The sequence below is a fragment of the Polyodon spathula genome, chromosome 17 (genome assembly GCF_017654505.1).
Source record: "Polyodon spathula isolate WHYD16114869_AA chromosome 17, ASM1765450v1, whole genome shotgun sequence".
NCBI lineage: Eukaryota > Metazoa > Chordata > Actinopteri > Acipenseriformes > Polyodontidae > Polyodon > Polyodon spathula.
Window position 1 is genome coordinate 30,058,129 of NC_054550.1, and position 16,636 is coordinate 30,074,764.

General features: G+C 35.1%; 1 protein-coding gene across 4 annotated transcripts in view; it reads left to right on the forward strand.

Annotated features, from left to right (window-relative positions):
* foxn3 (forkhead box N3) overlaps window positions 1-16,636 on the forward strand; it is a 67,760-nt gene that overhangs the window by 48,242 nt on the left and 2,882 nt on the right. For 3 of the 4 annotated variants that reach the window (XM_041276129.1, XM_041276127.1, XM_041276128.1), the window contains 2 exons: window positions 14,626-14,688; window positions 15,514-15,622. In XM_041276129.1, the coding sequence (XP_041132063.1) occupies window positions 14,626-14,688; window positions 15,514-15,622 (172 nt within the window). The remainder of the gene's footprint in view (window positions 1-14,625; window positions 14,689-15,513; window positions 15,623-16,636) is intronic. The other variant, XM_041276130.1, reaches the window with a different exon arrangement.

Here is a 16,636-nt window from a genome sequence, read left to right on the forward strand (position 1 = left end):
TCATGTATAAGCAGCACAAGCACCATACATACTACAATGATGAAAAGCAAACGTGTTTTTCAATGCCTGCTTAGAAAGTATGACCCATGACAAATGCGCTCTATCAAAAGCATATGCTTAATTGTTTTTTCACTATTGTGTGGTTCTGAAAGACATTTTTATGACGAATCATTTTTGAAGTCACTATGTGGCATATTGATTATTGTAAACTGTGCCTATATGGCTTACTTTTCGTTTGCCTCATTTATGAATACTTTTTTTGTGATTTGCCAACCTTTTTCGAATATTAAATAAACAGACCTTGGCTCAGAGGGGCAACAGCACTTACAAATTCAGCTGATGTTAACAAAGACAACTTACTCAGGGTTTGAGTGCCCTTAATTATAACACACTGGCAGTTTCTGTTCTGAGCTCTGTTAGGCCACACTTACACACTAGATATTGTGCCACAAACCTCTGTCTTTTTGTTTAATGCAGTAGTTAGACCTGCTTCAAACCAGAATCATTCTTGGCAGGAGTTACAGTTTTGTATTACTTGATGAGCGTTGCTCTTGAGCGAAGTACTTAATGCATTGTTGAAGTAACAAGAGGATGTACCCTGCAAACTCTTCAATAGCTCTGAGTTGCCTCTCAAGTTGACAAGCAAATTACACTAGCTATTTCTAACTTTGTATGTCTTAAATAATGTATTGCATTAGAAGTGAGCAAATACTGTAGAGGTCACTGTAAATTCTCATTTACATCAAATTATATACTGTATGTGTGTGTTTATCTTCATTATAGGAAGGTACCTGTCATTATAGCTGTGTTGATAATTTTATTGGAACTAATTACTTAGTATTCTTACTTATTACTTATGTCCTGGACCTTTTGCAAGGGCTTGGCTTAGTTATCAGGAAATCAACCTCACATTATATTCTACTGGCCTGTAGTCAGCACCGAAGGGAAAAAAAACCTTTGCAAAATAGGTGGAAAAGTAGATACGATTTCAACTGAACAGAATGTCTTATGGAAGCACTAATGATGATACAATAACCTCTACCCTATGTGATCTGCTATCAAATAGGGCATACGCAGCACTTTTCACACTAGTTAAGGGGAATTGATTTTTGGAATCTTAATGTTTTCATGAAAAGCGATGCGGCTTCTTTTGGAGAATCGGAACAACCTTTTCCAGATTTCATCTATTTGCTGAATGACTGAAAAGTGGAGATTTGGTACAAAGTCAGTGAAAGTGCTCAAGGCATTTAATCAGACAAAGGTATTGAAACAGCCCACATTTATTAGAGCCCAGTGCTTTTAGCTGTGAAATAGTGGGGTGGATGACACCAGTTAATTAGTTGATGGTTTCTGAGTCTAGATTATAAAATAACCTGGTCATAGGCCAGTGGGGCTGATTGTCATGTTGTATTTAATTGTTGAGAGATCTTCAGAAGGGAGAATTGTGCACATGTACCACAACTGGGCTCTGTAGAGCACTTTGAACTTTGGGACAGAAAGCTGTTTGACATAAGTGTTCCCAGTTAGCATTTGGAACAGTTAAATCAGATGAAAAGTGTGCAGACCATTCTCTTTGTCAGTGAAGAAATACACCATTATGATGTAGTGGAAGTAAAAAGAGCCATATGTTCTCTTACTGATTTCAGTATGGTGATAAAGGTTGAGTGCTTTTTACTGTGCTGCTTCGTTGACTTCTCCATACATCAGGGTGTCCCCTGACAAGGTCAGAACTAGCATATTTAAAACTAGAGATGCACAGGTTAATTGATTGTTAACAGACCCAATTCATCACTAGGACCCTAGTTTAAAATGTTCATTCCAAGTATGTAATAAATAATTGTGAATGTTGTATAGAAATACTTTTATAATGATTCAGCATGATGAATATGTATGCTTTAATTTTGGAAAAAGAGGTGTATGTCAATAAACGGCAAGGGGATTGTTATTGTACATTTTAGCAGAACAAGTGCAAAACACATTTTTATCTACATTTTCAAAAGCAGTAATTTAAAGAGGTATTATGGAGCAAAACAAAAAATTTGGAAAACATTGGAGTGACTGAATACATGCTTAACCTCAAGCAGTAGGAAAAGAAGCTGTGAAGGCTTTTTCCTGACTGATGCTAGTAAGTACTATTTTATTGCTAATAATTTTGTCTTGCTGTTGCAAATTTCATATGCACTACTGGATATATAAAAATAATAACACCTGATTGATTGATTTTTTAAATTATTATTATTATTATTATTATTATTATTATTATTATTATTATTATTGGCACAGATGCAGTTTAAGTCATTAAACATCCATTTTATACAGCTGTTTGAGATTATACAGCTATTGTGTATTCAACTGGTTACAAGTAGCCTAATGCAACAATTATACATTTGGAGATTAGTCACTTCTAAGAGCCTCATGTTGCACAAATCTGGTAATGTCTCAGTAATGCTTTTCATTCTCTCTGCATTCGTCCTCTGATACAGTGAGTGCACCGTGAGCTGTCTGCTCTACTGCAGTCCTGGCATTACAGCTGTATTTCATTTCTGACTGTACCCAGGTTTTTTTTTAAAGCCCATTCGTTTATTTTTAGCCGCTGATTTGTCTTGATGATAATTTGTATTATTCCTGGTTTGGTATACATAGGTTAACACAGTCTTTTAATATTCTTGAGAGTATCAGACTATAGAGGAACCTGCTTGCCTGTCTGGCTGTACGTACGGACGTACATATGTATGTATGTCACACTTACATTATTACATGTACACATACAGTACAGCTAACCGCCCCTAATAATGTATTTACTGTATAAAAATTGTTCCATCTGATTCTATGTGGACTCAGTAAGCCACCTTAAAAGCAACTGTCATGTAAAACTGTATCAGGTTATTGACATTTTTAGTGTGTGTGTGAAAATGAAAATGGGTTATTATAAAATAGTAGTTGTCAAATGGCCTACACATAATTGACCTCCATATTAGAATGTTTTCATTTATAACACGGCTTGGAAAAATAACCACCTCTGATTGGTTAAACAGCATCACATGACTGTGCATATATATATAGCGTATGTCATGGCTTGCATACTAATGAGCTGCTTCACTCTGAATAAATCACAATGCACCACTACATTCTAAATTCCATGACAAACTGCCATTTTATTTGTTAAGTTACAAAACCACAGCCGAAAAGGAGTGGCATTTCACCTATTTCCTTTAATATTTAGGGATGAAACGCCACATAACTGGTACAACACCAACTTTCTGAGTGAAGATAGCAATCCATCTGGAAAAAATAAATAAATAAAATAAGTTCACCAGCAAGAGTAGACACATCGAAGTAGATGAGGAACAGCTAAATGAAATATTAAGAAAACAAAGATTGAAAAAAACCAATAAAGCATGGGCTGGTTAGTGTACTTAATGAACAAAAATATGAACATTCATTTTATGGAAAGAAGTCCAAAAAATCTCAACAACATTAATGGAATTTTATGCCAGTTCAAGTAGTTCCTGGGGACCAGTATTCAGTCTCCAGTTTTATAACACTGAGCTGGACTAAATACATATTTTAACAGTAGCGGTTTTAACATCTCTGCTGACAGCGAGTTTAAAACCAGCAATAATGTATTCCTGTTAGTCAAGAAAACTCTTAGAAAAGCAGGTAAAGGCCAGACACCACCCCCTGAATCACCAGCCTGGATTTGAAGTGTCTGCTGGAAATTGAGGTACTGTCCCCTGACACCACGGTCGGATTGGTGCGTAAAGACCGATTGGATCATCGACTAGGACGCAAGGGTTTCAGACAACTAACAAAAACATCTTTTGCGGTCCAAAAGAATGAAAACGTACTAGAATATGTGCGCCTCACATATGAGTTTACAAACTCTCCTCAAAATCCGGCTTCAGTCTCCATCGCAGCTGCTCTCATTACTTCCTTAGTGTCATTTGAAACTCCGCCCATCATCCAGCTTGTTCTCAGTCCTCTAGTTTTTAGTGAGATGGCACTTTTAATGAAGAAATTCACAATAAATGAACAAGTGCAATTTATTTTTAATAAGCGAACAATGAATTTAATTAGATTAAGTTTGGGGTGGTATTACACAAATGTTTCTGGTTTTGTCTTAATTTAAATGTGCTGTAATTATTTTTCTTCCCACAAATTACAGGTAGCCGTGTTATAAGCGGCATAAACCACTTCGGGCAGTGCGGTTCTGATGATATATACCACTTCTGGGTTGGTTAAAGATCGTCAGCTCACGCCTCAGGCCTTATCACCACCCCAGGCATGGTATATATCATGGGAACCGTACGGCCCGTCATGGTTTATACCTTACATATGCTGTAGGTACAGTCCTATTTGAAGTGTGACATGTCATATTTCATCAGTTCAGCACAATATATAATGTATGGATGCAGTTTTCAGAAATGTCATTTTAAATATTACGTTTCTGTGATTACTGATATTTTTGGCAGGTCTGTTGTGTATATTTAAATTTGATCATGTTAATGGAGCATTATGAAGCTGTGCTGTTGTTTAATATGAAAAACATACTGTATATTTTAAGTAAATTTCAAATGTATGACAGAAGTTGTTATAAAATGAAAAAGTAATGCATTTTTTTTATTTTGGGGCTTTTTATTTCTGGTCAATTCTTTTAATGTTTTATTTTTTTATAGTAATGAAACTCATTCTGAAGACAGACATGGAAGGCATTACTGTAAAGTGTTTAATTGCAATGTTCATAGAAAAAAGATGCATCCTACTGTAAGTGTGGATTCACAAAATGTAAAACATGATGTGAACAATATATGACTCTAATTAATAGCTGATTAGAGATTTCCATCAGTAAGTGAATAGAGAAAGCTACTTGGGATCGCTTTGCATAGTGGGATAAAATAACATTTTTTATTTCTCATCCCCATCAGCACACAAAGGGATACTGTTCTGGTTGCAGATGTCGGCAGTCCCAGTTGATCAGTGTTTCTTAGAAAACATTTTTTTAGAATCTAAACCCATGGGTGCCTTGTACGGCGAACTAGAGTCACTGGGTGCCAGTTAAATATCTCACATTCCAAGGTTGGCATTTTAATGGTTAGATATAACTTTTGACTTTAAAATGAGGTCTCTTGTATTTTTTTTGCTGATGTTGTAGACCTACACACTCAAAACCAATGGGTCACTCATCCCCTGATTAACAAAGCAGTGAACTGTTTTTTATACTGTACTTCAGGTGAATGTTTCCATATTAGTAATTAATATTGGGTTAAAATTGAGCACACTAACATTTATTTTTAATCTCACCAATGTCTATTGTAATTAGAAACACTGTATGGCCATATGGGTTCTATCATACCCTTTTATTTAAACATGTTTTACTCATCCTTAACTGTAAAACATACTTTACAGAGCAACCCAAAGGGGAGGGCTTGGTTGTGATTTTAGCTTTCAAGTGTGTCATTCATCGCAGCAGCCCGCAGCAGTCAAACCTCCCATAATAGAGTTTAATTTTTGTTGTTGCAAATGGTGTAATGTGATATTTCATGACTGATCTAGTACAATTGGTTTGTTTTTCTCATATTCTCCATCAGCAGTTCTATCAAAGCACTGTTGGATGTAATTGTGTGAACTGCTTTATGCAAAAAACATGTTTTCATTTGCTTTCAACTAGTTTGGAAGATTGAATCAAATAATCCTAGTTTACTTCTCTGGTACTTTTTGTGTTCTTTTCTGTTCTCCAGCTGCTTCTTAAAATAGCTCTTGAAGTCAGGGTTATGTGCTGTAGTGTGCTGTATCTGTGTTAACACAACTATCCTTCTAACTAAGTTAATGTAATACAAGTGTATAGACTGTATAGAAATTACTTATATCAGCATACATCTGGTTACCATTGCTGACCGTAAACACACCAGTAAGTGTATGTAGCTTTTTTTCTGAAAGGCAGCATTAAGCACAGAATGGTATTTCCTGTTTTACCCTGGTGATCTATGATATACTGCTTTGAGGTATGTGAAATGTGAGTGGTTGCTATGGAAACAGAAAGCCTGGCTGAACTGCGGAAGGAAACTGCAGTCAAGATGCCTTCAGAGGGGAATGAGAAGTAACAATAGAGAAGTCTATAAAGCTTGTTAAAGACCTGTTAAACAATATACTATATGTATTGCAGAATGGTGATGCTATTTAGAGATATAATCATGTCTCAAGTGAACTGAATGTAGGAGTTACTATAAAGAATGTGTCTTATCCCATTGATCCGAGTTCAGACAGTGTCTACAGGAGAACTTGGAGGCTAATGGCGCCCATGTGACTGCAGCACCATTTGTAAACAAGTGTTATTGATTCCAAACACACCCTTTGCCTGCTCAGCAAAGCTCCACAGTCTCTGGCATTAGTTCCTTTTTCGCAGAATTCCACTGACATGCCACCAGAAGCTAAACATAGTACACTCATTTATGTTTGAAACAAAAACCTTTTTTTTTTGTTGTTTTGCATTTAACCAAACTGATTTTACTTAAACGTAAGGGACAATAATAATGTCTAATTTGCATGTCCCTAAGTGTTCATAGAAAAGGAAAGATCAATTAATCTTGGTACAATACGCTTTTTGTTTCCTGTTATTGCGCAGTGTTCATTACATTTTGAATCTCAAAACAAAAGACCTCATCTCCTCTATTGTTTGTGAATGTAGGTTAGCGCTGTACATAATAAGGACCTTCACTGTGGAGGCAGAGAACAGTACTGCGTCTAGGATGACATTGTTCGTCTTTTCAAACAGAGGGCAATCAGCTCTGCATATCAATGCTAACCAATAAAGCATTGTGGAGAGAACCTGATTTACATTTCCAAGCAAGTTGATTTATGTATTTATTTTTATGTAACCATAAACAGTATTTTCATTTGACTATCATAATTGGTGTACTCTACATTTTAAAACTACTTCTTACCTGGTGTTTCAGATTTTCAAGGTGTGTCTGGTTAGTTTATTCAAAGTGAGTCTGATTTAGCCCATTCACTGCTGCTCTGTACGTGGACAGTGATGCTAGAAGACAGCGAGTGGAGTAGTTTTCTAGGACTCTAAGTCAAGGTACAGCCATGAAAACAAATGAAGAAGTAACAGGTTTAAAGTATAGGCCTACTATGTTTTGCATGTTTGACTTTTGTTTTAAATATTTATAGCCTAAATCATAGTGTCCATTGGCAAGATTCTGAATTTGCATTTGATGTAATGGCTAGTTGAGTTTAATGAAGCCAATTTATCAACGAGCTATAGTAGGGATGCTAGATTTTGTCATGTCAGATTTCATTTTTGAAGCTTTTAGCACAGTACCAACTTCTGCAATTAAAGTGTTGTTCTGAACAGCTTAATCCCTATCCACATCATTATATAAATGGTAATTGACCATTAGCTGGTTTATTACGGCTGTTCTCTTTGGTTTTGCCTGATTGCTTAACTAAACTACATCTGGGAACCAAAGATTAAAATAATAATAACACCTACCATGTTGTTGTTGTTGTTATTATTATTAAAATGTAGTCTGCTAGAATATACCACTTCTGTTTCTTACAGTTGCAATTTTAGCAAAGAGTATGATAACAGGCCACTGTTTACCTTTAATTAACCTTTAAACAACAAAAACCCTATTGTGGAAAAAAACAAACAGCAAGCTCCAGGCAGTTCTCCCAGTCCTGTTGAAAGCTATGCAGTTAATTCAGCTTTGCTGTTCCCATGGTAACAATGTAAATAGAGCTCAGAGTATTAGGAGACAACCTCTCAAGAGTTCCCATGTTCACTCATAAAGACTGGCCAGCCTCGTTATCGTTTCTAAATACTGGCACAGTCTGGACTTTTGAGTGAACAAAATGCAAGCAGGCTGTGTTTATGGTGGAGTATAAAGTTATGATTGTACGCACAGCTCAGGTCATCCAGTGAAGGGGAAAAATACTGTTTCTTAAATGAAATAGTTAGATGTGGGCTGCATTTTACATTAAGCTTGAATGTAAACTGTTTATATTACTGTACACGAAGCCTCAAAATGTGGTATACATTTAGGCATTCACTATTTTTATACATGACAGTTTTCAAGTTAACAAAGCCATTTTGGAATATGCACTGGAGCTGCCTACTGTATATGATTTACCCCTCTTATTAACACAAACATTTAAAATGTATTTTTCTTTTTCTGCAACCTCCTTCTCTTTATATAATGCCTTTCTGGAGGCACACCATAAACAAGTTACTGGAATGTAATTCCTTTGCATGTGAGTGGATCATAGATATCTATCAGTTTTAGGGGCGATGGCCCCAGGGGAAAAGTAACGTCAGGTTGCACAGTTACATCATTCATTATTAAATTGTTAAATATTGATTACCCCTAGTAAAGCATTTTGTTTTGTGTTCTATCCAATGGATACTTTTATTTTCTGTGTTTCTTCATCTGCAAAGCACGTCCCCAGTGAGACATGTACACGTTCTGACAGCAGCTCTGAATTGATCACTGTAGTAAAGTAATCCCATTGCAATAGTGTCTAAAAGATGCCTGTTTATAAATATTATAGAGCACTAAATTAAGGTTCTCGTATACAAGATATTGATATCGGTTGGCTAGGCTGGTTTTAATTCTATCCAATGTAGGTATTCATCATATAGTAATATTTGTTCTGAGATTGATTTCCAAATCCAATCTATGTATTATAGTACTTCAGGTAATAACATTAAGCTAAATGCAGGGGATATATTTGTAGAACAGCAGGTGCCAGAATTATTAAGTGGTAGGAATTTGTCAACCTTGCATCCTTTTCTTGCATGTGATGAAATTCAAAACTGGCTGACTAAAGAGATAAACAGTCCCTGCTTGCATTAACCAAGCAAACAAGCAACATTCCCTTTGAAACTCTGAATATGAATTATTTTGCATTTTTATAAAGATGTATATTGAGATTATGTAGGGAGATGCACTTCTCAAAACTGAACTGAAATGCTGCCTTCACACCAAATACACTTGTAATCCAGAGGTTGTCAATTCAGTATTCATTCCTGTAGCAGTTAATCGTTCTTCTCAATCCTCTTCAAGGCACAAGTCATTTTATTTTCTGTTCACACATATTCAGAATAATTGTACTGTGCAGTGGAAACTGTTAAAAGTAAGAGGTGCTTTGAGGAACTTTCTCGTTCTCAACAATGAGGAATGCTGGTACACTGAACCACCTGCACCCCGATTCAATTAAAGCAAATGCAAACATAGGGACTTGCTTAATAATAATGTGGGGCCAGGAGATTCCCCCTCTTGTATTAATTAAAGTAATGGCCACAAAACTGGTCACCAGAGGGTCAAGACAAATAAAATTAACCCCTTGATTTATTTATTTTTAAGTAATTAAATGCAGGCCCTCTTAAATCCATTTTTTTTCTATTTACTGTTCATGATAAGCAATGTGTGTGTGTGTGTATATATATATATATATATATATATATATATATATATATATATATATATATATATATAATATATATATAAAAAAAAAAATTGCACAACAGGTAGAGATTCCTAATTGTCATCACATGAGTTACATTCACTGATTTAGTACTCATGTAATTCCATTAAACCAACTTCAAACTTCTACTATGTGTGTGTGTGCCATTCATTTGAGCTTATTTCACTGTCAAACTAGTCACCAACTTAAATGGCTTTTAATTGGATTTGCAAGAAGCTTTTTTGAGGGTAAATATAAAAAATAAAAATAAATCTTGCTGGGTGTAGCAAAACAAGATATAGAGATTTAAAAACAAAACAAAAACTGTTTAACCAGTTTAGTTTTGTAACTAAGCTTTCTTCCCCTTTCATAAACAACAGCTACACGTTTATGTAATGAAGCAAAATATTTGGCCCAATGAAACCTATTTAATCGTATTAAAAGGTGTGAAATAACAAAATGCCTAGTGCATTAAAATGCCTAAAATGTTAAGACTTGTGGCTTTTGATAGTACTGTGGCATGATTTTTATTGCAGCCGGCATGAAAGCAGCATCACCAATTACTGCACTCCAATAATCTTGAATTCCATTGTTAATTCCATAGTGTGATTCTACTGTACCAGTAGCAACGCGCACACTAACATGCACAGAAAGGAAAAAAAAAAAAAAAAACAGAAAGCTGACCTACTTTATTCTTTTTGTAAAATGGTGTTATTGAAATATTAGAAATGTTAACAGAAATTTCAAGATTTCAGCCTGAAGTCAGATTTGAATAGAGCATGCCAAACAAGCCTATATAGAAGTAATACCATGTCTTCACAGTGTAACAAACAGTGTAGAAATAAGCCAGCACTTAAGAAGTTAAGTATATGCTTTATGGCTTCATCTACACAAAAGGTGTATTGAACAGAAATGGTAAAGCAAATGTTACCGATGGAAGATGGCTTTTGGTAAATAATTGCTGCTGCTTTACTATTGTAAATAAACAACTCTTCACTCAGTAGAGTCAACCATCCGTGTTATAGACTTGAATGTAAAAATTGCACATCCTGAAGGTTTGTGTTTTATTGTGTTTTATTGTACTCAGAAAGTACCACTGTTAAAATACATTTGCTTTCAAGGATCCCCTTTTTAATATGAGCACTGATCTTTACTCTGTGCCAATAAATAGATGTTCCAAAGATATAATATTTCTGTATTCAACCCACTACTACTTCATCCTTTTCTAGCAGCATTTCCACTATGAACTTTAATGCCCGGTTCGAAGGCTTGGTGTACTTCTGTTGTTAACGTGTTATCTATCTGGAACATGAGAAGTTTGATTGTATATCATGGATATATCCATTCATGTTCCAATAAGTACCGTACCTGCACTTATGTTATACACCTAAAATATTGCAATAGTTCAATTGCAGATATTTCTAATGAAGTATTAGTGTGTTCAGGAATTGTTATTCCTTTTAGTTCTTGTTAAAGATAACCTTCTGACCTGTAACCTACTGAGCATGTTGTTTTGTTTTTGTAATACACACCAGTAGACGTGATGTTGCAAAAACGGGCAAGACTTAAAAACAAAAAACAAAAAAAAAGTGTATTATATACAGAGAATTATTCTAATCTGGTCATTTTTGTTTCATTAACCATGAAAGATTTATGATAATTACATTGATGATGTTCTTCTGGAAGTAAAACTATTCTTCTGTGATTTACACATTTATTTTCATAATGCTTATGCTATGTTATTGACTTTCCCAGAAAGAAAATTGAAATGAATTTCGGCTAGAAAAGGAAGAAAAAAGTAATATTACATACAGATTCTTTTAAAAAAAACTGTGCGATTGCTTACAGAACAAGCCTTCCATTAATACAGCAGAGTGCTGTTGTATGTCATACCCCCTACAGTCACAAACTTACTGTTGACTTGGTTACTTGTCCTATATTACATCTTATACTGAGAGGTTACTGTATTTAACAATTAAGTGCGTACGTTTGATTGTGTGTGAGAGAGAGGACACACACATGGCAAGGCATCATGTTTCTGTTTGAAAAAGAATACATTTTCCATGTAAGCAATACATCTGCTACCTTAGTCTTGTATGATCTCCACATAGTGTTCGTAAAAAGTGTGTTTGTTTGATTAAAAGTTTGCTGTTATATTTAATTCAGTTTCATAGTGAATAATAGTGCTGCAGTAATTTTTTATGAATTTTGTTACATTCTCAAGTAAAAAAAGTTATTTAAATTGATTGTATAGGCCACATCTTTTGAAGCAAAATATTCACCAGAGCATGTTCCAGATTATATCCCACTGAAGTAATGAAATCTCAGGCAGTTAGTCTGTTGTGAATTACTAATACTAAAAACGTGTGGGCGTTTGATTTTAAACTCTTATAGTTAGGTTTACATTTTTAAAAACTTTAGTTTCAGCAATCAAACAGGCTGTAACAAGACTATACGACACGAATTTAGTGTGAAGCTCAAAAAAAAAAAAAAAAGTGAAGCCTTGCCAATATGCCCTTGTACAGTAAGTCTGTAAAATCAATGTTTTAGCTGCTGTAACGCACATAATCGATACGTTTCCTTGGCAGACCAATACAAATCTTTGTCTAAAGTCTGTTATTTTTTTAACCCTCATTAGAGGGGAAGAGATTAGTCCAGAGAGAGTGAAAAGTTAAGTATTAAAAGCTGGTCCTGGGCAGAGTCCTGTTGTAAAGACTGTTGCTAGGACCATCTGCCCTGATCTATTAATTCTCTTCAGAGGACTAGAAAAGCAGCCCATCCCAAGCTGCATAGAACATTACTCCCCGTGGAGATTATACAAGAGTCCTCCCATGGGCAATCCGAGGCCTTTGGCCAGCGTGTGTACAGATTGGAGGCAGTCTGCAACAAACACATAATGAAGATTATAGAGCTGTCTAGTGGGAGATGGGTTTTGGTGTTTGTCTCTTAAGGTGTCTCTTGTCAGGAGTCTGTAGCTTGCTCTCCTGAGAGCAAAGTGTTCTTTTAGTGTTTGACGCACAGAAAACATTACGATCAGACAAACCTGTAGTTACAAAAAAAACAAAAAAACAAAAACAAATGCATCAAGTCAGATTGTTTAAGCAAATACAAATTTCCTCTATTGCTGGCCATCATACATAGAATGAAAATACATGTACAATCTTGTATTTGTTACTGCTTGTGGTGAGGGCTGCTCAGACCATGGGATTTAAAGCCCCACAACTGAAATACTATATATTTTTTATGCACAATAACCAAATCAAGTTGCAGTTATTTCCTTTTCTTTGACAGGATGGGTCGAGCCCCCATTCAGTAGTTACTTGAAAGTAATGTTTTTCATGTGGGAAGGTATATGAATTTCAATGTATGAATCTTAAACTTCATTGTCATTTACGGTTTTTGTATATATATATATATATATATATATATATATATATATATATATATATATATATATATATATATACACACACTATAGGATGTCTATCATATATATATGTGTGTGATATCTTCTAACTGTCAAAAACATGACTATTTTGTTTTCTATTCCTGACTTCTTGGCAGAGATCCATAAAATTGTACACACCAACATGCAACCCACCTAAATGCATTAGACCACATATGCAAGAACAATAGTCTTTTGTAAAACACCAAGAATTATATTTAATTTAGTTATGCAGCATTATATTTGTAGGTCTAAAGGTGCTCATTAGTGTTCCAGTAAGTGTGACATAAATATTTTGTGCATTTCCTTTAGCAGCTTAATGTCAGTATTGGCAGAGTATTCGTCGAAGAAGTGCCGAAAGCATAACAAAGAAGGTTCCATTTGTAATTTGCATTAAATTGATTCATTTCAAATGCTGACAAGAAAAGAAGCACATCATTAGTCATTCAGTTTACCAGACCAGCAACGATAATCTACCAAAATGTGCGTCTCTGTGTCAGTTCAGATTGTACATTTCATCTGCTCGGTCATGGCACAGGCGGCTTCCTCTGTCATGCAGCGTCAGTTCACCTTTACAGAGTTTTGCCCTTGGGGTAGCTGGGACACTCTGCCAGGACAGATGTTCTTTTCAGCTCATTTAGCGGCTGTCACTGACTTGTGTACAGTCACCATGGAAGCAGAGGGTTTCCATGGCAACGATGCTGCTGCCTAATGGGCAAAAGTGAATATAAGTGCAAATGGATAATAGTTTCCTTTTTGTAACCTACCATCTGTTTTAGATTAGTTGGCATCCTATGGCACACTGTTATATTAAGTCAATAAAGTGTCTTGAATGGGGTACAATAACAGGTGTTGGCACAATGTGTTGTCTATATCCGTGGAACACTGAGTTTTTTCTTTTGTTTGCAGTTTAGCCTGCACTGTCAGCAGCGATTCTGTTTTGTATGCCCTCATTAACAAAAGGAGATCAATGCACATGTCATGTTGTATTCCTGTATTCTGTTGGTGTTTACTAGCTTGTAATTATCTAGTACAACTTAATTCAGTTATACACAATTTATCAAACAATTCCAGATTCTATATAAAAATATATATTTGTCTTTGAATTTAATTGAGTTTATTTGGTATAAGTCCACATACAATGCCATTAAAAATTAAATAAATAAAACATTGATTACACAGACAAAATGCAGTTCATGCATAAAATAAATGAATAGTATGTTGCCCTAATACCAAGGATAACCCAGAAAGTCAACCATATGGACTTATTTCCATTGTGGTCCTGTTAAGAATGAAGAGAAACAGCATAGTAGTATGATTTAGTATTATTACAAATGAACAAAAAATGTACCGTTGTAAAAATAGGTCATCATAGGCATTCAGAAAGACAATGTTGCTAATGATAAACTATTTTAAAATCATTATTGCCACTAACTATAACCATTAGAAAATAATTACATAATTCAATTAAAATAACACATGTATATTTATGGGATGTATATTTATATACATGTTTAATGATTCTTTTATACATTTCAGATTACTTTATACATTTAATTGGCATTTTAGAATTTTTTTTTTCTCCCCCACACTGGCCCAATTAAATCTGAGGAAATGTCAAGAAAAACGATTATCAACAAAAATTAAATCCAGAATCCAGAAGAGAAACTTTTTTTTTTTTTTTAAGTGGAATTTTCCTTTCAATTTCTTAGATCCTGACATTGATGCTGCCACTACCATGATGCTTTTGAATACTCCAGACCTATCAGCTACTTGTGAGTATCATAGTAAGTTCTCAGACTGGAGCTTGGAGGACGATCCTGTAGTTACCTGGTATCCTCACAGGTATCATTTTAAGTCGAGAAAGACACCAAAACTCAGTATGTGGAAAAAAGAATCTTAATTCTCGGGTTAACATTTTTCAATTAGTATCGTTCCACAGCGATCTGAATTGAAGTATAAAATGTTGTGAATTGCTGCTTCACAGTTATTTTATTCAACACTAATATAATTAACAATATTTTACGACAGCTTTCAAAAGGCAAAAATAACTTGGTAATCATCCATAGTAGCGTAAACGTCTTCGTATTTTTATTTTAATTTTTTACCGTGGAAACGAAATGAGGTACCTTGGAAACTAAACGAAAAGAAGGTGACATCGAATTATTTGATAACTTTTACCCTGGTTGGTTACTGGTTTGTAAAATAAAACTTCAATTTGGTTTGCTTGTATCATAAGGATGACAGAAATAAAAAGGTGTGTGTGTACCTCTGTTGCAACTTTGAAGTGAATTAAGGCCACCCTGGTTATGTGCTTGGTCTACATGTGAGGGCTATTTGAATGTACAGATTTTACACATGGGTCATTCCAACTCAAGTGGACCAGATTCCACATAGCTGCTAGGCTGTTGTTGTAATTTGTTGAGAACACTATTGGGAGCAGTTTTTGTTTTATTCATTTATTTATTTCCATTGAAGAGCAACTGTGTGTGTGTGTGTACTGGTTTTCGGCAAAAATATGGTTTGGGATTTAAAGAATCATAATTTTATAATTCAGATATTTATGCCACTCACCATGGGTTTCCATGTTGTTTTGTCAGTCCCTCAGGGAGTAATCCAGAATGGAGCTCGTATTCTGAGCCGAGGAATGTTTACGGGCATCAGACCACTGCCAATCAATCCTATAGGAAGCAGGGCAGCTGCAGTAAGGTAAGTGTAAAGACTTAAGTATAAAGACTCAGTCATGTATACTGAGATTTGCATCTGCTGTACTGCATCACTGTGTGTAGTACTGAATTTAAACTGTAGAAATACAAATGCTTTTCTTTAGACTAATGTTAGCATGATTGTTGAGGTTATATTGTATGTTTTACAATACAGAATCTTAAGTTACGTGACAAGCATAGACATTAACTTGGCGCTGAGGTCTTCTATGCACACAATGCGCAGGTAGTAAACACAGTGGTATGTCGTAGGGAACAAAAGAAATCCAACATACAAATCTGGATGCTCCCGTGAGATGCTAGCTTGCTCTTATGGGTGAGTTGATACCCATGGTTTTCCATCAGCTGCACACCTAAATTTTACCAAATTATTCTAGATTCAGTTGCTAGTGGAAGTGGCTTTGTAATGTGTATACTGGCAACGTAGGGGTGGGAATCACCAGCACCTGTAATTGCAAATCCACATTCTCATAATAAGAGATGGCTGACATTTTGAATTTTCTTTGATAATAAAATAAATAGCTGATTCGATTGAAGTCAAACTCGGAACGGAAGTGAGACTCAAAGGGAATAGTTATAGGTCTGAAAGTTTAAAAAAAAAAGTATTTTGTAGTTTTCCATTACTCCGATGCATTGCATTGCTTTTTTTTTCTGTAGCTTGAACATGAAACAGTTTTGCATCCTCCTGCTCTTGCAGTGCAACAGATTCTCAATTTCAGAACATTGGAAGACTGGGAGGGAAGAGCAAAAATGACCTCTTATATATTACCCCCAGCATAGAGTAAACAAAATCAAGCTCTGAGGCAATTGTTGCTTAAGGGTTGATAACAACCAGAAATCGGTACTGAAAGAAGCATGGATGTAATGCCTGTTCATGCCCGTCATAAAAAAAGGGCTTGGTTTTAATCTCATTCTTAGTTAATATTATGTTGTTTTATAATGAATACATCAATGAATTGGAGGTCATGACTGCACTTCCTGTAACCTACAGAATTACAAA